This window comes from Mastigoproctus giganteus, chromosome 2 (genome assembly GCF_048544385.1).
Source record: "Mastigoproctus giganteus isolate SK-2022 chromosome 2, ASM4854438v1, whole genome shotgun sequence".
NCBI classification, from domain to species: domain Eukaryota; kingdom Metazoa; phylum Arthropoda; class Arachnida; order Uropygi; family Thelyphonidae; genus Mastigoproctus; species Mastigoproctus giganteus.
In genome coordinates this window covers 119,544,791-119,571,591 of record NC_143576.1, presented here as the reverse complement: position 1 = coordinate 119,571,591, position 26,801 = coordinate 119,544,791, and the positions used below count along the sequence as shown (strand labels likewise).

Genomic DNA, 26,801 nt, shown 5'->3' with positions numbered 1-26,801 from the left:
CTGATTTATTCAGATATAGCTATGTATTTCTGATGCGTTTGCACTATATTTATACATTGCTATGTTTGGTTATAGAATCAATTTTGAATGCCTTCATGGTATTTTTCTAAAGAACATTTCTGGAGGTCACTACCATAAAAACAATTTGCAGTTTCCTGTTTATTGAGCTTTTCTGTTAGTGCAATCTATTATGAACATATGGTAAACTCAACCTTATTGCATTCGCGTTAATACCGATAGCTGGAATTCTGTGGGTTTTTATGTTATTATGGTAAAATGCGTGTCCCCTTCCATGAAAGTTTTTCAGTTATATAAAAAATATAAATAAATTTTCAGAATCTTCTCTTCATTCCTATTTTTTAAGCTTCATAAACTTGATACTCTATATCTCACTTGCGCGTATCGTATTAGTTCAATTTGTGCATGTAATTGATTGCTTATCTTTTTTACTGTTTTTAATTTTACAACCCAGAAAGAAAAAAAAAAATGTTTTTGCTCTTGTATATTGCATCTTGTTTATATGCTATACAGTACTCTTTACAGGTATTAGATTAAATTACTTTTGAATAAATACTGTACTCTACATCATTATTCATTATGTTTTTTCAGTATCATTTTACTTGGTTACAAATTGTAAACTGCTTTAAGCAGTACTGTACATAAGGCCTGGTGAAGTTTGTTGGGGGTTATAATCTTGTTGGATTGTACAGTACAGTACTGTACTGTACTGTACTGTACTGTACTGTACTGTACTGTACTGTACATGTATTTAGTATCTATAAGACCGAAGTTGGAATTATGTTTTTTATGTAAACCCCAAACACGAGAGGTATTAGAACCTATAGTACTTAGTACCGTGCTTGGGTTGGAGGTTGAGAAGACGAAAGAAGATATTTGTTGACACTGGACTTGAACTTCTGTAGACTAATTTTCAGGAAATGCATATGAAGGAAGGTTGTTCCAGGAAACGGCTGTTGCATGAATAAACAAGGAAAATGAAAAGTTGGTTCTGTGAGTTTGAAGTTGGACAGTAAATGGATGTTGGCTGGTGGCTGCATGTGTTCAGACTATTTTTACAGAGAGAGAGAGAACGGGAATTATAGAAGCCAATTCAGAAGAACAGTTCCCATGGAAGTATCTGTAGAAGAGGCATGCAGCAGAAACAGTAGTAGTGAGGTGTGATGCAAGAAAGCAAGTGTATGAGCTTATGCATCATCAGCTAAAAAAATCAAAAAAATCACACCATTCCCTCCAAATGCCTGTCCAGTTCCTCCTTGAATTTATTTAACCTATCAACTTCCACAACGAAAGATGGAAGTTTGTTCCAGCAATTAACCACCCGCTGGCTAAAGGCAAATTTCCGCACGTCTATTTTACGTGTCTTTTCTTAATTTCAATTTATGCCCCCTTAGGTTCATAATCTGAACAAGTGGAAAGATCCCATCAGAATTAAGCGTGCTCAACCCATTCAAGGCCTTATACACCTCAATCAGATCACCGTGCAGGTGCCTAGCCTCCGGCCACTGCAATTTGCAGAACTTAAGCCTCTCTTGGTAAGAGGATCCCTTCATTCCCCTCACCAATCTTATTGCCCTTCTCTATACATGCTCAAGCAAATCTACATCCTTCCTAACATGAGGCCTCCAGACCTGTATGCAATACTCAAGGTGTGGCCTGACCATTGCCTTATACAGAGGGACAATCACCTCCTTTTCCCTGCTAGCAAAATTCCTATATATCATTGACAAAACCCCATGACCTGCCCTGGCAGCCTGTCTGCATTGCTCAGAAAACTTCATATCTGACTGCACAATTACTCCCAGGTTTTTTTCATTTTCTACCACTTTAAGTGTAGTACCACACAGTTGGTACATTTCTCTGGGGTTACTTCTACCCATATGCAGTACTTTGCATTTGTCAAGGTTAAACTTCAGTTGCCACTTCTTAGCCCATCTGCCCAAATTATCTAGATCCTGTTGCAGTAGCTCACTGCCATTACTGTCATTAACAACCCTGCCAACATTTGTATCATCTGCAACCTTCTACACTAAGCCTGATATACCTTCGTCAATATCATTGATAAATATACAAAACAACAGTGGACCCAACACCGAACCCTGTGGGACTCCACTAATAACATTAGTCCACGAAGACCAGCACCTATTGATTACCACCCTCTGTTTTCTCCCACTCAACCATCATTTTATCCATTGTAGCAACTTACCCTTAATACCATTCTGCTCCAATCTGTACAATAGTCTTCCATGCTCAACAGTGTCAAAAGCTTTCCTGAAATCCAAATATATGATATCAAAATTATTTTTTGCATCCAGTTTCTTTGTAACCACATCATAATATCCACATCATCAGTACGTCTATGAGACAGCGAGTGGAGAGACTGTTAGAAATAAATCATTAAATAACCTAACTGCCCTCTTCTGATTGAAATCAAGAAGCCGAGAGAGGTTTTGGGGACACTACCCCAGATGTGGGAACAATATTCCATGGTAGGGTGGATTTGCGATTTATACAGAGTGAGCAGCTATTTGGAAGAAAAGTAACGCTGAGAGCGAAAGAGAAAACCAAGTTTTTAAGATGCAGACGAAGCAATATTTGTAATGTGCTTGTGCCAAAAGAGATTAGAAGTCAGGGTAATCTCCAAAAGAGATATATTATTTTGCCTAGAAATCAGAGTGTCACCAAAGATAAGCATAGGAGCAGAAAAATCCTTTTTGCAAGATATAAGACAAGACAGAGTTTTAGAAGGGTTGAAATCAACTAAGTTGTCTTTGCCCCACTGGAGAATTACCTGAAGATAGGCATTTAAAGAATTGGTAGCAGATTTTCGAGAAGCTGAAGCTGATTGAGCAGGGCAAGGTTTCTCAAAATGGAAAGTAGAATGCAATGTGCTATCATCAGCAAAACTATGGCTAGGATTTCCAGTCAATGGAAGAGGGTCTTTAATATACAAGAGGAAAAGAGTGGGGGAAAGAACTGAACCTTGGGGGACACCGGCATTAGTGGAGAAGTTAGAACACAGAGAGCTCTCACCCTCAGTGAGCGATCAGAGAGAAAACTGGATAACCAATTACAAAAAACAGTTGGCAAACCATAAGATGGAAGCTTGTTTAGAAGACCTTTATGCCAAACACGATCGAAAGCCTTTGAGATGTCGAGAGCAACTACTTGTGTTTCACCGAACTTTTCCATTGAATTAGTCCATAAATGGCTAACATAAGCCAGAATATCACCAGTGGATCGACACTGACGGAATCCATACTAGTTTAAGAGTTGGTGGTTAATTGATTTCTCCAGTACTTTAGAATAAGAAAGTGAAAAAAGCGGCAAAGAATAGGAGTAAGTTCAGGAGCACAGGTTTTGAGAACAAGTGGAGAAATACCATCGGGACCTGGAGCTTTCATAGCATCAAGATTCGTAAAAATCTTTCTGACATTGACAGAAGACCACAGGAGGCATTGAATGGAGCATGTTGGGAATGGTGGAAAGTGTTTTATCAAGATCATTAATACATGAGTTAGAAGAAAAATGGGATGCTAGCAGGTCAGCTTTATCCTTGGCTGAAGTGAAAACAGAACCAGCTGGGTCGGTGTGACTAGAAAATGGAAGCCAGCTGGAGTTGTGAACATTAAAATCACCAAAGAAAATTACCTCACTGTTAGGAAAGTTGGACTGGAGAAAGTCAAGTTGCAAAGAGAGGAAGTCAAAGAGCTCCAAATGATTAGTGGAGTTGGGAGAACGGTAGAGACAACAGGTGAATTTGACAGAATGAGGTAGAGAGATTTTAAGCCAGAGAACATCAAAGAGAGGAGATTTCAAATTGCCAAGTCTCTCTGACAGGGAATATCGGAATGGACATATGCACAAGTACCACCTTTGAGGTGAAAGGAATCATACAGTGAATAATTTGGGCAGCTGAGACTAGCGGTGGTTGAATCAGCCAATAATTGAGATTCTGTCAGAAAAAGTACATGGGGTTTGGCAGACTGTAAGTGGAAATGAAGATTATTGAGATTAGAACTGAGACCACGTATATTGGCGAAATGAACTAGGAAGTGTGTGGGAGGTTTAGATCTTTTCGCAGATAAGTTTGCTCTATTAGTTTGACAATTCATGGTGTGTTCAATAGTAAGAAAAAGTGGGTGGGACATGCTGTATGAAGTAATGCAATTTTTGGATATGGCGTACACATGGTAAAAATATACCCAGATCCTTGATATAACGTGGCCTCGACAATGCCCCCCGCATACACACTACTTGGACTCCCTCCAGTCACTATCTGGCAGCGTAGAGGTAGAAAGATTATACACTATCTGATCCAGAAGCCTCCTAGAGAGTTACCAATAGGTTCGGTCCGGTGTACTAACTAGTGGCCGGCCTGTGAACACTGTTTTAGACCTGTACCCTCCAAATGTAAGGAAGATTGGATATCGCCACGATGTTCGTCATAACCTCAAAAGTCACAGTCATACTGCGTGATGGAAGAGTTGATTGGAACTTAGCTCTGGAGACTGAAACATGGGTTCCACCACTTCAAGTCTCCAATAAGCAAAGTGGTGGTATTGCACCGGTTGATAATAGTCATCTACCACCTAGTATTGCCTGGTATCACAGAGGGCTGGCATTCCTCCATGTGGTGTGGGCACCACACCTCGACCTCTGCTTACGTTAGTGGTCACCCACAGTGTGCTTGTGCATAGAGGTTATACCCAGGATTACTAACAGTCCCACCATTGTGAAGGTGAAAATGCGGGGGGCAACTTTTCCAGATCCTCTCCAGTACATGGGGACCTACCCTGAATCCAAGAATGCTCTCATAATTATGACTAAGGGTTTGCTTTCTTCCTTAGCTGCCTCTTTTAATATAACTGGATAGATTCCATCCACCCTAGGTTCCTTTCTTATGTTTAACTAAAACAGTTTCTCTTCCACTTTGCTCTCCATTATTCAAAATTATTTAGCTCATGTTAGAGTTTAATAAGCTTCTGTCCTTCCCTTCCCTACAGAATCCCTCATGTGTGAATGTAGATGCAAAATACTCATCCAGTTTGTCAGCTATTTGAGCAGGATCATCAACAGTCAAACCATCAATATCAAGTGGACCAATCTGATTCATCCTCTTCCTTCTAGAGTTCACATAAGTATATGTCTTTGCTGTTTTTCCTTGCATCCTTTGCCAAAGATTTCTCATAATATGCCTTCACTTGCCTAACCTCCTTTGTGACTTGATTACATACTAGCTTATATCTACTGTAGGCTTCTGTGTTGCCTGACAATTCAGGTGTCGCATGAATTTTTCTTATCTGCCACCAGCCTCATTAGTTTATCTAACATCTATTTAGGCCTAAACCTTAACAGTATTTTTTAGTTGGTATGAAAAGTCTAGTAGCTTCCAAGATTAAATCCTTGAAGGCTTCCCATTTAGAAATTGCTGTTGGTAACATCATCAGTTGGTTCCACTGTATAGAATTAAAAAACTGTCTGAGACTACTTATTCAATTTTACGAAAGAAAATACCCTTTCCTTTACCCTTGATGGTAGTTTCACCTTTAGGTAATTCCCACATCAGTACACTGTTATCGTTGCCACCTAGTGGTTCCTTTATCTGCAGATTCTTAATGCATGAATAATCACTGCTGATAATGAGATCAAGGGTATTACTCCCTCTGGTTGCCTTTTTGGACATGTTGCTGTAGAAAACAATCATCCAATAAATACATAAAAGTCTTGCTAGCGTGCGAGTGACTAATCCATAAGTTCCACTCGATACCTGGAAAATTGAAATCTCCCATTATCAGGCAGTCTGATTTGCTGGACCACTCTATTTCTCTGCACATTTGTTCATTGTACTTAGTCATTGGGCCTCTAACACACTCTCATTTCTCTTTCCCAGTGCTTATGTCACATTAAACTGATTCAGCATTGCACTGTTCATCAATGTCAAATGGGTGCACTTCCTTAGATTTTATGTGTTTCTTAACACAGCATAACCCCTCCTCCCTTCCTATTCTGTTTATCCTTTCTGGACACATTGTACTCCCCAAATTCCAATTCTGCATTCCGTATATCTGTGTGATACCATGTCTCTACAGTATCCATCTTTGATGTCTTGATCAGCACTTCAAATTCATCAAATTTATTTACTATACTTCTAGCATTGGTGTACATACAATTATACATGCACCTGTTCTTACTCTTAGTTACCCTAACACAGCCCATGTATTTACTTGTTCCATGATGATTCCCAGCAGTCTTTAAAATCTTCAATACCTTCTCAGGCTGCTGCTCATTCTAATAGAAGCAGTGCAAGAATCACTTTTGCCTCTGCCTGCAGCTACTGTTAATCTTTTAGTCTGTGAATCCCCTCCAAGCTAGCAGTGTTTCGACCCACCTACTGCCTCAATAGCATCAGCAAATATTCTGCCGCCCCTTCTGTTTAAGTATATCCCATCCCTGTAGAAGCAGTCCTCTTGTTAACAAGCACAGACCACAATGAAAAAAATTTTACCCCATGAGCCTTGCACAATCTCTCCAGGCTCAAATTGATTGACAAGGCTCTCATCATATACTCCCTCCTATTGTGTATGGGCAGAATTGCAGACACTTTCAAATTTAACCTTAACTCGTGACTTTTAACAATGTATAACAATGTCATCCTTTGTGCCCTTAAAAGATATCTGCTCTACGTCAACAACTTTTGCCCCTGGTGGACATACCCTGGTCCTATTCCATCTAACCTTTTTTCCTTTTTTTTGCATAGTATATTTCCTGTCTTCCCTGACAATAGTTACCGACGATAACTAGCTCCTGTGGGACCAGTGCATTGTGCCTTGGAGATTGTCACTGTGTTGTGTGATGCTCAGTTGTGAGCTCTGGCAGCTGAGAGCTTGATGAGCCCTCGTAATTCCTTTGAGGGCGTCTACCCTACTCTTCAAACTCTCATAGACAGCCATCAGAATGCTGAGTTGGTGCCTAATAAGGTCCACAAACATTTCACAAGTTGCCCATTTTTTTAGGCTGTGATGCATTGGAGAATCTCCCCATTTGGTTCTCTCCAAACCACAGCACTCCCGCTACTTTGTGCCTGTTGCTTTGCTGCTCTAGTCTGGGGGAGTGATTTCTGTTTGAATACAATTGATTGAAAACGAAAATTAATAAGATTAATAAATTTATTTAACTAATTGACAATACTAAACTAAGCCAATAGATTCCTAGATACAGCGATACCTATTACATATCTAGTTTTATGTTATACTTTTCACTAAGAAGTTTGGGATATGCATTACGTTATACCGTAACGATCACAATGTTAAATTAGTTATATCCTTAGCTAAACACACAAGATTTATACCCAACAAGTAATTTGGAGTTATGAGTTAATTATAATATATAACAAAATTATCCAACTAATGCCTACCTAATTGATTTGAACTTTAGAGCCACCTATTTACTACAATTAAAATTGAATTCTGCTACCACTCACTCTATAAGTATAACAATGGCAGCAAGATTCAAATGAAACAAAGGTTCTACATATATTAAGTAATAACCTACAAAACCTCTGGCTAAATTAAAAAAAATAAAATAACGAGTGTAACTAGGACTATAAAGCTACTTGCAGAGTACGATATAATATGACAGTTAAGTCAATATAATGACAACGCCATCAAAACTTATCATTTTCTTGGAACTGGAATTTCCGTGACTTGTGTTTAGATAATCTCATCCCCTAGTGTAGCACACTCATACTCTCATTTTTCTTTTCCCAGTGCTTCTATCACACCAAACTGACTCACTATTGCACTGGTCATTCATGTTGAGTGGATGCACTGCTTTAGATATAATACGATTCTTAACTAAGAGCAGGCCCCCACCTCATTTCCTGTCTTTCTGTATTAGCAGCTCCTTATACTACACTGTGACTACTGACCTCTCATATCCTTGTGCTGCATTGTGACTATTGATCTTTCATTATATGTCTCCTTCTGATGCAGGATTACTGCATAAATCCTTTGCTGCTACAAGGCAAATAAGCTTGGCTAATGTCAAATTGTTTATACAGCTTTGTGCTGTAATGTAATTACTTCGCTATGGTATTACTCTGCAACTGCCACATGACACCTGAACTACTACACTTGTGACACTACTCCTGGGATGCATCTGACTGAACTACTGCTGTGATGCAAGTTATTACAGTGTCATAATGAAGCTCCTTGTGCTGCTGGCGGACTCAACTACTACACGATCAAGGGACTTCTTGTGCTAATGACCACAGAATAGACTAGTGTTCAGTTTCAGTACCAATATAAAAAGAAAACAGACTAGGATGAATCATGCATCTCCTTGTGTTATGCAATGATAAAGCCCCATGTGCTGTTGGCTATCCAGTGTGTCCAGTAGCAATAACGAATAATACTGTTAATCTGTATTTGTACAATATTATCTGTGCAATATTATGAATAGGTGGTAGGTTTCCAGAAAAATTGGCTGGGACTGCCTAGTATAATAAAAGAATTAAATGAATAAAAAAATCTCCTTCCTATGTACATTGTACTTCCCATATTCAAATTCTGCATCTCTTATTTCTGAGCTACACGTCTCCAATATCCTTACAATGTCTGCATTTGATGAATTAATCAGTACTTTAAATTCATCAAATTTATTGTGATGTACACATTGGTGTACATGGAAGTGTACATGCACCTGTTGTTACTCTTAGTTACCCTAACACCCCATGTATTTACTTGCTCTGTGACAACCCACAGCAGGGCTTGAAATCTCTGATACCTACTTCCTAGGCTTCTGTACGTTCAAATAGAAGCAGCGCAAGAATCACTTTCACCTCTGCTGTTAGCCCTAATTAATCAATTAGTCTGTGTATCACCCCCCTCCCCCCTAAGCTAGCAGTTTTTCAACCCACCTATCACTGCCTTAATAGCATCAGCAAATATTCTTGCACCCCTTCTATTTAAGTGTATTTCATCCCTGTAAAAATGGCGTCTCCTGTTAACAAGCACAGACAACACTAAGAGAAATTCTACCCCCATGAGCCTTGCACATTCTCTTCAGGACCAAATTGATTGACAAGGTTCTCAGTGTGTGCTCCCTCCTATCATGTCTGGGCAGAATTGCAGACACTTTCAATTTCAGTCCTAACTTGCAACTTTTTCCAACATTACCCTGTATTTGTTAAGTCCTCAGATCTGTTACTCATAATGTTATTAGTGCATATGTATACCACCGTATCAGCTTTTTTGCCCTTAAGAGATGATATCTGCTCTACAACCTTATCAACGTTTGCCACGGTAGACATACCCTGCTCCTATTCCACCTATCCTTCGTGCCCAATATATTTATTGTTTCCCTGACAATAGTCAACTGCAATAAGTCACCCACCTCCTGTGAGACCAGCACATTCTGCCTTGGAAGTTGCTGCTGTGTTGCCAGGTGCACAAGTGTGAGTGCTAGCATTGAGTTGGGCAGCTGCAGAGGCGTAGCTAGGTTTTCGGTGCCCTTGGCAAATTCGTGGATACATGCCTTTTTTCGATAATTGGTAAAATCATAATAAATAATAAGTACAGTTGGACCTCTGTTTAACAAACTTCTTTATAGTGAATTTTTCTATTTAGAGATAAATATTTTCTTTTTACCGAATTTTTTTAGAATTCGCTAAATAGAATTTTATTCTTCACTGAATTTTTTTAGAATTTTTTTTTGTTTCTTCGTTTTATGGAAACGAAAATTTTCTTTGTTCGTAGAACGAAGAAAATTTCCATATAATGACTGCATTACATGACTTAACTGGGTACATATCGTTCACACCCATGGCCTTCAAGCAAGCAACAATGCTATTGTTATGCCTGAATTAAAAGATAAAGAGATTACCATCTGCCACTCAGTGAGACCCGAAGTCAAGCTGGTCAACTACTTTCTGGTACCCATAGCCAGTGGGCAGACCCAAGGCTCTGGTCAACCTTCCTATTGTAAGAACCCAGTTAGAGATTTAGAAGAGAGTGGTTTTCCTTTATCCTGACAAGCGGTCACTGTTGTTTTGTGGAAGTTAAATGGCACCGTTTCAAAGCTATTGGCCTATCATCAAGCACAATATGAAATACACAGGAAATGATGCCGCCCACACTACTATCGTAGTTTTTATTAAGAGTTATCTGTGGTGTATCCACACCGATATTATATAGATATAAAACTCTTTCTCTTAACATGTTATGCTTTGTTGCATTTAGTTATTTTTAAAATTATTTCACTTCATACTTTTGTTGCTAACAAATTAATAAATTCATTCTGAATTTCTGGAGATAAATAATTAGTGTGGTGTTTAATATGCAATTCCAGAGCATTTTTCATACCAAAGTCAAATTGGCTGACAAATTTTATCAAGTTTAAAAATACGGCAAAATATTTTTCTTCGGTATCGATATTACTAGCATTGCCATGAGATGCCAAATTATTTTTCAGCACAGAACAATATACATTTCAATATTATTTTCAATATATGATGCCATTTCGAAATTTCGGTTCTTAGTGTTGCTTGTGCAGCATCATCAATTAGTCCACCTTTTTGAAGACCATTTCCATTTTGTTAAATAGTTTGTGTTGTAACGAATTCTCATGAAAAAGGACGTTTGGATTTAGATGTTTCCAATCCTTAAATCCATCTGAGCTGCAAAATGGAACATTATTTGTGCCAGATACAAATAAGAGGCACAGAAAACAAAATATTGCATCTTTGTTTTTGCAATAAAATAACCATTTCCTCTCTTCTTTTTTTTTTCAGTACCTTCATTTTTGTATTTCCACGAATTATTGAAACATTGGCCATTAGTGACAACAGGAGGCTATATGTTCTGGACCGTGTTGCACCATAAGAGGTCTGTTTTTGTGAGTATTAAAGTTCCATGTGATCGAATCATTAAAATTCAGACTTTCATGTTCCAAGTTAATATTATTGCTGCCATCATTTTCTTCTGCCAACTGTTGTTGGTTATTTTCCACACTTTCTAATTCTTTTAAAGTAACTTCAACTGTTTAACCTTTTTCTTGGACTTCCATTTCAGTGGCATCGTCATCATTTATTTAAAATTTCCATGAATTAATTATTTCCACGAATTATTGAAACATTGGCCATTAGTGACAACAGGAGACTATATGTTCTGGACCGTGTTGCACCATAAGAGGTCTGTTTTTGTGGGTATTAAAGTTCCATGTGGTCGGATCATTAAAATTCAGACTTACATGTTCCATGTTAATATTATTGCTGCCATCATTTTCTTCTGCCAGCTGTTGTTGGTTATTGTCCACACTTTCTAATTCTTTTAAAGTAACTTCAACTGTTTGAGCTTTTTCTTGGACTTCCATTTCAGTGGCATCGTCATCATTTGTTTCATCTTCATTCGAATCATGTTTGTTTTCTATGTCACTTTCAGGTTTGGAGTGGCTTATTGTAATCCAGTTTTGTAAACCAGCGGAATGTTTTTTTTTTCTAACTTACTCTTTATGCAGTCTTTCTACGTGGTACTGATGTCCACTTTTTTTCTTTGGTGACATGTCTAAAATTAATTTGGCCTTTATTGTTTTATTTAAATTATAAATCACAATATTAATGATTACCTGTTTATATAGCAATCACAAAAATACTATAACTTATAACTTATTCAGTTTGTACACAATGCGGGAATTGTGAACTGCCACTATGCATTCGAGCATGTGCTGATGAAGCAATCGCCTGATTGGTCCCTTCAAAGTTACATTCTGGACAGCAAATAGATCTATGATGCTATGCAGTATGTACTCAGATGTAAGGATGCATGCATGCTTGAATCGGCGTGTGAAAATTAATTTTCACCCTCCCTGTGCTGTCATCTTGATTCAACATCATCAAGGGGCACCATTTTGTCAGCTAGCCTCTGGTGTTCAAATAGCTTGACACTGTACTCGTGTGGCCTGTCAGTGGTGCCCTTGGCACCTGCCCCAATGCCAAGGCATTCCTACGCTGCTGGGCAACTGAGAGCTTTATGCCTCTCCCCATTTTAATTCCTTGGAGGGCATCCATCCTACTTTTCAAGCTCTGATAAACGCCCATCAGAATGCTAAGTTGACACACACACACACACACACACACACACACACACACACACACACACACACACACACACCCCCATTGGCTGCATCGTGTGCTGTTCCAGAATGGTACTGAAACATTGCACAAATGGCACATTTCATTAGGCCATAATTTGTAGAATTGCCGCTTTAAGTTCTTCCTTGAGCCATAGCACTCCCGTTACTCAGAGCCTGTTGCTTTGCTGCTCTAGTCTTGTGCGCCGTGTACATTTAAATTCAATTTAATTTGACATTACTACTCTAAGCTAATATATACCGAAATATTAGGATGTAGAGCTGTTGGAATGAGTACAGAGAAGGGCAGCAAGATTAGTGAATGGAACAAAGGGTTGCTCTTACGAAGAAAGGCTAAAGTTTTGCAAATTACAGTGTCTGGAGACTAGGCACTGGCTAGGTGATCTGATAGAGGTGTATAAAGCCTTGAATGGTTTGAGCATGCTCAATGCTGATGGGATTCTTCCTCTTGCTCAGAATAATCACCTGAGAGGGCATAAATTCAAATTGAGGAAAGAAGATGTAGGATAGATGTGCGGAAGTTTGCCTTTAGCCAGCGGGTAGTTGGTTGGTGGAACAGATGTACTTCCATCCTTTGTTGTGGAATATGATAGCCTAAATAAATTTAAGGCTGAGCTAGACAGGTATTTGGAACGAACGGAGGGGTGAAATGGGAACATTTTTTTTTTTTTTTGGCTGATGCTGCATAAGCTTGCTTTCTTGCATCATGTCTCTACTAATGCTAAATGCAATAATACATATTATGCTTTCAAGGTTACTTGGATGTTATGCTGCACTCTACATTTGTGGAGTTTTAAATTAGTTTTAGCTACTAAAAGTGAAATTTCTTAGTGACAAAAAACAGCCTACATTATTTGAGCTACTTATTTATTATAATTAAAACCCTATAATTCCACTACCATGTATCACACTACTGGTTATGTGTGCTACAGTATTTGCACGAAATTACCAATACAAGTCTTATAAATATTAAGCTGTAACATAGAAAAATTCTAGCTGAATTTAAAAATAACCTAACGAATATGACTAAGGCTATTAAACTATTTATTGAGCACAAGTTAATACGTTAAATCAAAAATATGGAAAAACTTTCCGAAAAACTTATCTGTTCCCAGAAGCTCAAAATTCTTCATCTGCACCATTTGTAACCTTGAGTGGGCAGAGATACAGGAGAATTTGATTTCATTTGAAAATTTAAAAAAATAACAACCATTTGAAAAAGTGTTGATTCCACTTTTTAACAAGCAGTTAAAAAGTGGAATCTATCAGATGTCATACTAGCAGTAGAAGATTAAAATTACTAGCATTAGCATCAGTAGAGGCATACGATGCAAGAAAGTAAGCTTATGCAGCATCAGCCAAAAAAAAAAAAAAAAAAAAATAACACCCTCCCATTTCATCCCTCCATTCATTCCAAATGCCTGTCCAGCTCAGCCTTAAATTTATTTAGGCTATTAGCTTCCACAACAAAATATGGAAGCCTGTTCCACCAATCAACTACCCGCTGGCTAAAGGCAAATTTCCGCACATCTATTCTACAACTATCTTTCCTCAATTTGAAACTGTGCCCCCTCAGGTTCTTAGTCTGAGCAAGACGAAGAATCCCATCAGCATTCAGCTTGCTCGACCCATTCAAGGCCTTATACACCTCGATCAGATCACCTCGCAGGTGCCTACACTCCAGGTGCTGCATTTTGCAGAACTTAAGCCTTTCTTGGTAAGAGCACCCCTTTGTTCCCCTCACCAATCTTGTTGCCCTTCTTTGTACTCGTTCTAGCAACTCTACTTCCTTCCTAAAATGAGGCCTCCAGACCTGTACACAGTACTCTAGGTGTGGCCTGACCATTACCTTGTATAACGGGATTATCACCTTCCTGTCCCTGCTAGCAAAATTCCTATATATATCATTGACAAGACTCCATGACCTGCCCTGGCATAAATGTTAGGAACTATCTGTTGTGGTTGTTCAAACCATATTCACTAGCAGTCCAAAAATTTATATGACAAATTATACAAGACAGAAGAATGAACCAATTACACAGTCTATACTGTCCTGAAAAAAGAACTGCAGCAAAGAGCAGGAAACCTTATTATGTCCAATAACTGTTTATGGAGGACTGAAAAATGCATGAAATTTGCTAAGCCAATTTCAGGCATTATTCGTTTTTAGGAAAAGAGAATTAATGCTGATCTGTCCCATAACATTCCCTGGTCAGAGAAAGCAGTGTGCATGCTGAAGGATTCACCAATTGTCACAACTCCCTTACTGGACAGATTATGATCCAGAAGTGATAGCAGAAAATATATAATTTACACCAAGAATCAGGTTTGTTTGGCCTGACCACAACGCACTTTTAGCCTGTATTAGGGAACAATGTGAAAGTTGATTGCTATCTGCGTCTTGATACATATACAATCTGTGAAAATAGGTTATTTCGTAATATCTTAATATGAGTTCATGAAGCTATCATGAAGTTTAATTCTTTCACAGATACATCAGCAATAAACTTTATATCACTTTTTTTATAAATAATGTTAAATTGCTAAATATTCTTTAAGACATAATTCTCAAAGAAAAATAAAGTGGTATGCTAATACCGAATTCAGAGATATATCAAAAAATCAAATTAGATATATGGAAGAAAACTGATGAGAGAAAATAAACTGATCACAAAATATACAATACATGAAATCTAACATTGTATTTAATTAACATGATAAAAGAAAATTATGAATGAGAGTACATACGCTGTACGGCGCCTCCATAGCCAGGTGGGCAGGAGCAGCAGTGCGTACTACACACTTCTTGATTAGACCGGGGTTCGAGCCCGTGAGCCACCAAATGCGGAGGATGCGGAAAGGTTAGGGAATGACCACCGCATATCCCCAGAGCAATATGGCCTTAGTTGCTAATGCTCCTAAAAACCAAATAACAACATACGCTGTAACCTTCGAAAAAGTTCCCTCATTTGTTCTGGCTTATCATAATTGGATCTCAAAGCCATAAGTATGTCTTTGTTCATAACAAGTTTCTGTCAACATGTCTTTAACCCAGAGCTAATCATGTAAGGTCTTTGAAACCCCACACAAGCTTCAATGTCCTGCTCCTTGTCTGCTCATTCACACAGCTAAAACTCTCAATACATTTCAACAAAAATTTTTCTTTAATTTTTGCCATTAAATTCCAGAAATCTTTGTAAGTTGTTGTGCAAAATGTAAAAATGCAAGACCAAGTTAAGCCTAGTCTTGATTATGTGCACATGCTGAAAAACAATTTAAAATCAGCATGTATTTATTGAAGTGCACACTTTTTGCCGACCGGGCTAGCCGGGTGGGTAAAGTGCCTGCCTGGCAACCCAAAGGTCGCGGGTTCGAATTCCGCCTCGGGCTTGGATCAGAGCACTGCAAAAACCTTGGGAGGTGCATTATGGCCACAGAAGCCGATGCACCAACAACTAACTAAAACAAAACAAACAAAACAGCACACACTTTTAATGCTTTATGGCAGTACATCTTATCGTTACACAATCTTAGTTTGTGTCACAGAAGAGTCTAGATAGTGTCCAGTTGTTGAAGCATGCAGATTTTTCAATTGACACATCACATTTCACTTGCTGTCAGCTAAAGATAAATAATAACAGAAATAATATTCAAATGAGAGAGTAAAAAAGACACGTCTAGAGTACTGAGATGTGATTTTATTTTAAAAAAATAATAAAAATATTTGTTTTTAATATTGAAAAATGTATTTTTCACAGTAGTGTTAAGAAAAGATAAAAAAAAAAAAAGTTGCATCAAAAAGTTAACGTATTTGAATTATTTCTTGCTGATTTATGGTTATAAATTCGCAACTTAACCCATACTGTGGGTTACGTAACTCAGAATTTTTGATGTGTGCTTTTTTATGCATGCTATTTATTTTATATTTTATCTAGCTGTTATTGTATGCAGTAAAATAATAAAAATACATTACACTGTAAGCTAGAGAGTCACTATATATTTAAAATTAACTATGCACAGTTGGAGTTAAAAAGTTCATCATCATCATCAGCCATTTTCAATCCACTGCAGGATGAAGGCCTCTCCAGCAACTTTCCAGTTGCTTCTGTTTTGAGCACTGGACATCCATTTACTACCCACAAACTCATGAATTTCATCTATCCATCTCCGCCTTTGTCTTCCAGGTTTTCTTCTAGCTCCTCTTGGATACCATTCTGTTATTTTCTTAGTCCATCTGTCATCATGTCTTCGAGCTATGTGTCCTGCCCAAGACCATTTTAGTTCTTTAGTTTTGATAAGAATGTCCTTTACTTGAGTTTGTTGCCTAATCCATGTGTTTCTCTTCTTATCTAACAGTCTTATTCCCAATATGATTCGTTCCATTCTTCGCTGTGTGGTTCTCAGCTTCTCTTCCATTCTTTTGGTGAGTGCCCAAGTTTCACTTCCATAAGTCATGGTGGGGAGTATACATTGGTCCATTATTTTACGTTTCAGAGAAACTGGGATATTGCTCTTCAGTATGTGACTATATTTCCTGAATGCTATCCATCCAAAATTTATTCTTCTCTTGACTTCCAGCCATTTATCATTATTACAGCTAATAACTTGTCCCAGATAAGTATATGACTCCACCTTTTCAATTACTGCTCCTTCAATCATTATTTCCCTTTCTGTGGCATACTTGTTCATCATTACTTTTGTTTTAGCCATATTCATCTTTAGTCCAAAATCCTTACTAACTGTGCATAACTGATTAAGATTTTCCTCTAATTCTTTGGGATCATGGCTTATGACCACAATGTCATCTGCAAATCGCAAATGGTTTAGGTACTCTCCGTTCACATTGACTCCTTTCTGCGACCAGTCTAATCTTCTGAAAGCTTCCTCAAGGGCAGCAGTAAACAGCTTCGGAGATATTGTGTCTCCTTGTCGAACTCCTTTCTCAATTTTAAATTTCCTACTGTCTTTGTCTAGTCTAATAAAGGAGGTAGCACTCTCGTATATTTTCTTCAAAATCATAATATATGGGGTATCAATGCCTTGTCTTTTCAGTGCCCGAAACATTGCCTTATGCTGTATGGAGTCAAATGCCTTTTCATAATCCACAAATGCCAGGCATAATGGTGTTTTATATTCATTTGCTTTCTCCCTTAGCTGTGATATTACATGAAGGTGATCCATAGTTGAGAATCCTGTCCTAAAGCCAGCTTGCTCTTTCGGTTGATTCTCATCCAGTATTCTTTCTAATCTGTTAGTAATGACCCTTGTGAACAACTTGTAGATGTGGGATAACAAGCTAATTGGTCTATAATTTCCAATTTCTGATTTATCTCCTTTCTTATGCAGCAAAACTATGATTGCATTATTCCACTGCTTAGGCGTCACACCTTTTCTAATGCACTTTGTGAAGAGCCTTGCCAGTTTTTGTGTTATGTCTCTTCCTCCCAATTTTAACAACTCTACAGTAACTTCATCTTCCCCCGAGGCTTTCTGATTCTTCATTTTCTTCAATGCATGTTCTACCTCATCAGGAAGAATATTGGGTATGTCGTATGTGTTGCTACTTTGCAATCCATCTTCCCCACTGCTGGCATCATTCCCCTGCTCCTTGTATAATTCTCTATAGTAGTCTTCTGCTATTTGAATTATGCCTTCTCTGCTGTTTATAAGTACACCATCGCTATTCTTTAGTTTCAGTATCATTTGTCTTTCTGTATTACTGATCATGGCTGCTGATTTAAATCCTTTGTTTTCCCTTAATGCTTGTTCTACTTTTCTTGTGTTAAATCTTCTTATGTCCTCTCTGAGTCTCTTTCTAATGGCTTTGCATAACTCAGTATACTCAATTTTCTCCCTGTCAGTGTTTTTCTTGCTTTTCATTTGTCGTCTTCGGTTCATCATGACAAGTGTTTCTTGACTAATTTTTTCTTCTTTGGATTTCTTTTTCCCTATAGGTTTCTTGGGCTTTATCACTTTCAAAAAGTTGTAATATTCTTCGTCGATATCTTGGTCCTCAGCAGTCTGCAGAAGCTCAAACTTGTTCTTAAGTTCCAGTACATACTGCTTTTTCTCCTCTTCTGTTATCTCAAAGACCTTTGTATTATTTACTCGAGTCAGTTTTTTCCTTTCCTTTCCTACATCTATATCAAGTGTACATCTTACCATTCTGTGATCACTTCCAACATTTACCTTATTCAGGACGGTGACATCATTCACAATATATCTTCTATTAGTGAGGATGAAGTCGATTTCATTAGTAGTTAATCCATTTGAACTCTTCCATGTCCACTTTCTGTTCACCCTTTTCTTGAAAAAAAGTGTTCATTACTGACAGTCCTTGAGATTCTGCAAATTCCACAAGTCTTTCACCTCTTTCATTTCTTTCACCAATTCCAAAATTTCCTATAGTTCCCCTTTCTGTGCTGTTTTGTCTTTTTCCAACCTTAGCATTGAAGTCTCCCATAATAATAGTGTAGTGGGTTTTCTGCTCATCTAGAAGACTCTCAATTTCAGTGTACATTTCTTCAACCTCTTCATCAGCATGGCTCGATGTTGGTGCATAAATCATTATAATCTTTAGCTTGTATCTCTTAGAAATCTTGAGTATTAGTCTTGACACTCTTGGTGATGTACTTTTGAATTCCAAAATGTTGTTTTTAAAATCTTTATGGACCAGAAACCCAATTCCACCTTCACTCCTTTCACTGTTTCCATTGGTGTACAGCAGATTTCCACTTGATAAACTTATAAGTGATTCGTTTCTTCTTCTTGTTTCAGCCAAACCGATGATATTCCAATTCACATTTTCTAATTCCTTTTCCAGCTCTAATATCCTGTCTTCACCGATGAGTGAAGACAGGATATTAGAGCAGGATGAGTTAAAAAGTTATGAAATAGCTAATGCTGTATTGAAATTATGAATTTAGAAGGACAGTTTGTAGGTGCAATATAGCTGAAGCAGCTTTTGTGCCACAAAACTTCAAACAAAAAACAAAACAAGGACAGTTTGTCCTTTCATATGTTTTTTTTTCAGCAGGATTTTGATTGCCTAGTTAATGTAGTTATCTTATTGTTCACTGCAGAGCAAACTTCATAATGAGTTGCTTTGGTATTGTACTACTCTCAAATGAATTGGCACAGCCAAAATTTAATGCATCATTTATATAAATGATGATATACTACTATTACAGCCTGTTTGAGGAATTAGTGGTTCCTCATCAGCAGGTGATTTCTTTTAAATAAATTGCAGATTATCCTTTTGGTGATACCATTTCTTTGAAAGTAGTGCGGTACCAAGGCAACTCATTGTGAAGACTTAATTTGTTCTGCTGTGAATGTTGAACAGACCACTGCATTAATTAGGCAGTTTAAATCCTGGTAAAGAAAAATTGCTGTTCTATTAAACTCATTATTAATTTTTTAAAATTATATCTAGAATGTGATCTTAGGCTGCAGGATTTTTTTTCTAGTTTGTAGAGACACAGATCACTGCTTTGCCTAGATGCTACATAAAGCATGAAGACAGTATTCATATTAACAACCGAAAGCTGCCTGTCTATTTAACCTGCTTTTCACCTGTTAGACTGACTTTTCTTTTTCTTATTTGGCAATAATGCAACAGCCTGATGTTGTTTATATAACTGTAATACTTTGGTATCTTCTGATATGTTAAAAAATGTTTCATAGGTCTCATCACAATCAAGATGCAGATTTTATGCATTTGTTTTCCAGCAAATCATAAGGTGGCCAATTTAAATAAACTCCCTCCCTCATCATTCTTTTTATTTGTGCATTTGGGTAGCCATTTTTTTTTTTTATCTGAATGGCGTGTGCGTGTTGACGTAGATGGCTCTCATGGTTCAAACTTCTCAACAGATTCTAGAGTACCTTAAAGTTCCATTCTTCTTTCAATTACTGTTTTCCTTTTGTATATCAGTAACATACCATTTGCAGGAAATCTAATCCATAGTTGTTCTGGTGTTAGTATACTTCCTTTCTGTTCGATCAGTATCGCATGGTATAAGCAAAACTACATGAATAATTATTACTGCTTCCTTAATCTATTATTACTTGTTCTAATGTCATTTTGATCCACACCTTTTTTTTTTTTTTTGCTGAAAAGACCTGTTTGGTTACCCAGTTGTTAATTCACAGTACTTTTCCAGCAACATTTTATAGGCATATTAGCATGCATGAATCACCTGTTATTTTCAGTATGTCTCGTTTTCACATAAACTAGACTCTTAGTGGATAGATTTTCATAAAATTTTGTATTTGGCTCTTTTAGAAACATTTGTAGAGCCTTCCCCAGATTTCATTAAAATCTGGCAATTATTATTTATTTTTTTCATACATATTGTATATAGGCTACCCACATACCATATATTGTAGCTGAAACACTGGACATTGTTAGTTGCTGCTCAGAAATGAAATGTTCTTGGGTTTTTTTTTTTTTTTTTTTGTTACTAATTCATGAGTTATTTTCTAATGTGCCTGAAATGTAATGTACTATGTACATTAACTTCTTTCCTTTGGTTCTCTGTTGAAAGTTTGAGAACTTATAACATTTGAATAGAGTCAGAATAATCTCCACGTGCCTGTGAAAATTTTTGCATGCATCCCATGAAGTTAAATGTTAATCATCAGGTTATTCTCTGTGCTAACAATTTCTGTACTGTGAATAAGATGTGTCATTTCAATGCAGGTATTGAAATATATTGAGAAAATAATGTTACTCTAAATGAGAGTTGAAGGATATTATTATGGGTTTCATTAGGTGGCAAGTTTATGAGAGAATGTTGTTTATATAATTTTATCAGAATGTAGTCTCTAATTATATTCTCTTTATAACTTTAAAATTTTCTATACCATTCTGAAATGTTTGGAATTCACAATGTAGAATTTAATTAAGAATTAATTAAATAAAATTATACTTATTCAGTGCAGTGTATTTCTTCCTTAAATTAATGCTATTCTGTAATATTCTTTACTGCTTGGGGACTGTATTCCTCTTCTTGTGACAGAATTTGGGGTTATGCTCTTTTAAAAATGATACATTTGATCCACGAGTCAACCTCGTTGCCAATATCATTTTTAATTGAATAACATCATCCATAAGGTGAATCTGTTATTCACATTACAGTATTATATAATATCTCAAACAAGCTATCTCAACATATTTTTGTGTATGCTCTATTACTGGTAGGGTGTCTGTTTTGTATCATAGTAGGTATTATTATGATAGTTCACTTTAGAACTTCACTTCAAAAAAAAAGAAAAAGAGAAAAAAAAACTAAGCACTAAAAGGATTTTAGAAAATAAACCGCAAATATCAAAATAGACAAAAAATTAGATGGGTAATTAACTTTATCCTATAAATTTTGAAAAAGCACATTAATATTCCAATGTCGTTTATGAAGTTCAATATAAGAAAAAATTTGGAGCATGTTACACAGACTGTAAATTCTAACCTTTGATAATTGTAGTGATCAGCAGCCTTTTCCCCACTGGTGATTAGTGACCTGCCATTCTGAGTTGACTGACCCACTAAATGATTGCAATAAAAAATAGTAGCAAATTACTACAAATAAAACTATAAAAAGGTAAGATGCTGGAAATAATAAAAAAAATACATTGGAGTCTAGGCCTGACGTAGCCAAGTGGTCAGGAGCGAGAGTGCATAGCACGCATTCCTTGAGTGGACCGGGGTTCAAGCCCATGACTACTAAATATGATAAATATATGTATTGACAATTTATTGTAAACTCTACTGACTTGGTTGTCGTGCCGGAGTATAAACAGATTTTTTTTTTTTTTTTTTTCTTAATACAACGATAATGAACTTTGTTCAAAGAAAAGATGTGAGTACTTCAAGTTCACCATAAGTTAATGAGTACTGAGTTATGGCCAATGTTTTTGAAGTTGAATAGAAATACTGTAGCCTGTAATGTTGGATGTATTGTAGGCCATTCAGATATAAAACATGAGATGTCAGATCAGTCAAAATTTATGACTAAATATGTGAAGACCACATTATTTCACCGATATGAGATTCTTTAAATATATAAAAAATTAATTTTCTTAAACTGATCTTTAGCCTTTTACATTGTTCACCACTTAATAGTTTACATCACAGACAACTGATGTAAGCTATTAACAAAGCTCTGATGGCCAGTTAGCTTGCCAGCTACACTTCCTGGCCACTTTATTAGTAATCATTCAGTACAATACTGAATTATTACCAATTCAGTATGTTGTACTGAATTATTACCATGAGCAAATAGTATGTTGTACTGAATTATTACTCCAACATGATGTGGCATAGAGTCAACAAAGTGTTTAAAAGGAAAGGAGGAATATATAACCATTGATTTAACCACAAAATTGTTTTCAATTCTTGGAGTGACTTTGAGGATTGTGCTGGTGAACACACCAGATTGAATAATAACTGTTTTACAGTTGTTGCAAGATTTGGTGTAGGCTGAAAATGAAACTGGAAATTTGAATACAAGCTAATTGTAGTATGTTGTATTCTTATCTTGAACAGCCACAGAACACTTATTGGAAAAGCAAGGTTTGAAGAATAAAGGATTTCATCCTTACAAGAATAATTTTACTTATGTAATCTGAGCAAATTTAGGATCTAAAGTTTAAAATAGTAATCCAGCTGAGAAAGAGTAATAGAAATTGCCCACATCATTCTGTTTTGTATTCTTATAATGCAAAAATGACATGATACTTCGAATGGCCATGAGAAAGAGTCTCCATTGGATAAGAGACTTTCACCAAGTTGTGATCTGAGGTGCTTAGAAGACCATTAAAACATTAACCATGTACTTTGAAGGGTTGTTGATGAGGTAAAGGTCAAGGGTGTTGTGTACGTGTAGAATTACTTAGTAATCTGGTAGAAAAATGAACAAACTGTGTGAGGTCATTAGTAATATCAAATCCTTAACATTTTTACCATGAAACTAGCCAGTTGCAGTTTTGAACATTTCAATGTTCACAACTGTAGCTGGCTTCAATGGTTTTAACCACCAAAGAAAATTACTTCACCGTTAAGAAAGTCAGACTGGAGAAAGTCAAGTTTCAAAGAAAGTAAGTCAAAATTCTGAGTGCTTAGAAGAATTGGGAGAAACAGTAAAGGCAACAGGTGAATTTGACAGAATAGGTTAGTGAGATTTTAAGCCAGGGGAGATTCTGAATTAGGAAGTCTCTGACAAGGAATATTGAAAAGATGTATGCATAATTACTACCATTGAAGCAAAAGGAATTACAGAATGAATAATTAGGGCAACTCAGATGAATAGTAATTGAGGCAACTGATAGGAATTCTGTCAAAAAAAATAAGCAGGATTTGGTAGATAGCAGGTGGAAATGGACATCATTGTGATTGGAACTCATTTGTAATATGAGTAAGGATATTTTTGGGGGTTTACATCTTTTTGCAGATTTAGGATTTGCAATCATTATAAGAGAATCATTGATATATAAAAAAGTAAAGGTCGTGCTAGAGTATTCATTGAAAAATAGCAGAAAGTCATTTATCTTCTTGTGTGTTGAATGGCCAGAGAGGAAACTGGTAACTTATATGTGGAAGATTTAACTTTAGGTAGTACAGTAAGCCGGAGTAATTGGGGAAGAGTTCATCTGGATTAAGTGATAATCCAGATTAGTGAAGCAAAAGATAGCCCTAAAAGACAAAAAAAAAAAAAAAAACTTAGGACACAAATAAATAAAAAATTTAATGATATAGGTAGAGCAGATGAAAATATAATTTAAAAAAATCACTTTAAAACCAGTATTTTAAAACTATAAAAAGACACATTTATCCATCGATAGAAGGACAAATGTTTTGTCTTTTTATACATTTACGAGGTGGCGCTGGCATCGCATGCCAACACCATTTCATCATTGCTGTGAATACCACTAAAATTCAGCTTCTATCAGCAACATTTCTTTTGGCTTTTTCTTTTAATGTCTGTGTATTTGATAGACTGTTTTATCACTCCCCACATCAAATTTTAAAGAAAATGTCTTTATAGATTTTTTAATGTCTGGCACAGCTTGTTGGCCAATGCCAAATTCTTCAGCAATTTTTTATTTCCAGGAATACCATTTTCCAGTTGTTCTATCACTTTGAGCTTGTTAATGATAGTTAAAGTAAAATGTTTTCTTTTTATTTCACTTTTCATTCTTAGAACCCATAATTATATAAAATATGTTAACTTATGTACACATAAAGAAGTACACAAATGAAGGGGCTCACACCTGGTGAGTATGGGCTTGGCACACCCAGTGTTCTGAACTGGATATCATCATTCTTCTCTTCCTTGGTGATTCCCTTCTACTTCTCTCTCTCTCTCTCAGGAATTTTTTTTTTTGGCCGGTGCAGCATAAGCCTCAGCTTCCTTGCATCATCATCAGCCATTTTCAATCCACTGCAGGATGAATGCCTCTCCAGCAACTTTCCAGTTCCTTCTGTTTTGAGCACTGGCCATCCATTTACTACCCAAAAACTCATGAATTTCATCTATCCATCTCTGCCTTTGTCTTCCAGGTTTTCTTCTAGCTCCTCTTGGGTGCCATTCTGTTATTTTCTTAGTCCATCTGTCATCATGTCTTTGAGCTATGTGTCCTGCCCAAGACCATTTTAGTTCTTTAGTTTTGATAAGAATGTCCTTTACTTGAGTTTGCTGCCTAATCCATGTGTTTCTCTTCTTATCTAACAGTCTGATTCCCAATATAATTCGTTCCATTCTTCGCTGTGTAGTTCTCGGCTTCTCTTCCATAAGTCATGGTGGGGAGTATACATCGATTCATTATTTTACGTTTCAGACAAACTGGGATATTGCTCTTCAGTATGTGACTATATTTCCTGAATGCTATCTATCCAAAATTTATTCTTCTCTTGACTTCCAGCCATTTATCATTATTACAGCTAATAACTTGTCCCAGATAAGTATATGACTCCACCTTTTCAATTACTGCTCCTTCAATCATTATTTCCCTTTCCGTGGCATACTTGTTCATCATTACTTTTGTTTTAGCCATATTCATCTTTAGTCCAAAATCCTTACTAACTGTGCATAACCGATTAAGATTTTCCTCTAATTCGCAATAACCAGATTAGCAAGGGTTTACTGTAGGTGCAACATGTTTCACTAATTTTGAGTGATCTGGGTTAAATCCCATTGGAGACCAGAGGAATTCTTAAAGGCCCTCTCTATTGAGGCTAGTTATTCAATTTTAAGCAAAGGGCAAATCCCTTGAGCTATATTGGCTTTTTCATTCTGAACAACGTGCAAATCAGTCTGTGAACATATAGTTCTACAGATGTATAGTGCACAATAATAAAAAAATACCATAGTAAGCAATGCATCAAAAAAAGAACAATAAACTGTAAGATGAAAACTTTTAAAAGGAGCTTTATGCAGTAATCAATTATTAAGAGTAGCTTCTTGAATTGATTTCAATATTCTCTTGCCATTATATGTCCAAAAGCAGATGTTTCCCCCTCTTTAACTTTGTTATTTAAATATAATTCATATAATTAAGCCACTGTAAAAGGTGTATAAATCAGCCAGGTTTCATATTCTAAAAAACCGAAATAACTAACAAGGAGTTTGGTAAGCATTTTTCTAGTATGTTATAATAGAGTAGCATACTAGAAAATTCCTGGACCAATTTGTATGTTTTGTGAGTTGAAAAAATTGGAATAACTTGCAGGGAAAACCTTGTCATCTTGATCTGAGGATTAAGCTTTGATTGAGGAGGCCTTTAAATATTCCTCTGGCCTCTGGACCTAAAGTAAAGTAAACACCTCTCCAAATGTGATGTGGAAAATCCATTATACCATCACAGAATATATATATGCACATGCAAAAAAAACATTTTAATACTTTTTGAGGTAATTATGTAGAGTAGTTTACCAATAGTCCATTTTATATTTGTAGACTTTCCTAAGATGAAAAAAATAATAAGAATATTTTTTATTATTTCTAATCTAGATATGAATAAAAGATTAGAAAGAGATTCAAGATTAGAAGGAGGATTCCAGAAAAATCCTCAGAAACCTATGATGTTTAGTTTCCAAGGAGAGATGTGGCCATCGGATGATTCAGATGATCCTGAATATTCACCAGCAACAAATAGCATCCGTTTTCCAGGGTGAGTTATTTTCTCTCTACACCTACACCATCCTAACATTGGATGATCGATTAAATTGTTGAAATGCTTTTTATGGCATTTTAACTTGAATTCACTTTGTTCTAAGTTTCTGTATAAATGATTGGTATGATATATACTTGAAACTCTGAATTTTAGGAAACCCCATAATTTATAGACATTCTTGAGAAGAGCAAATAGTTCTGAAGGTATTGCAAAGTACACGTACATTGAGATATGTATAACTGAAATAGAGGTTCGGTAAATATAAATAAACTAAGAAAGGAGAGCAAAATGCTGTGTTCAGGCTAAATTTTAAAAGCTGTAGTACAAGTGTTGACTGACACCTTTTATTTTTTCCAGTTTTTTATTTTTTTATTTTTTTCCATTAAAAGGAACATAATCCCGTAGATCATATTTGGCTCACTGTGCGGTCACACACTTGCTGGTTCAACCTTGTACTTCCC

General features: G+C 36.4%; 1 protein-coding gene across 1 annotated transcript in view; it reads left to right on the top strand.

Moving 5' to 3' along the window:
- The window catches only part of Fbl6 (F-box and leucine-rich repeat protein 6), a 190,050-nt gene that overhangs the window by 30,699 nt on the left and 132,550 nt on the right, over window positions 1-26,801 (top strand). Inside the window, exon 2 of the mRNA XM_090368643.1 lies at window positions 26,178-26,337. Within this exon, the coding sequence (XP_090224769.1) occupies window positions 26,180-26,337 (158 nt within the window). The 5' untranslated portion in view covers window positions 26,178-26,179. The remainder of the gene's footprint in view (window positions 1-26,177; window positions 26,338-26,801) is intronic.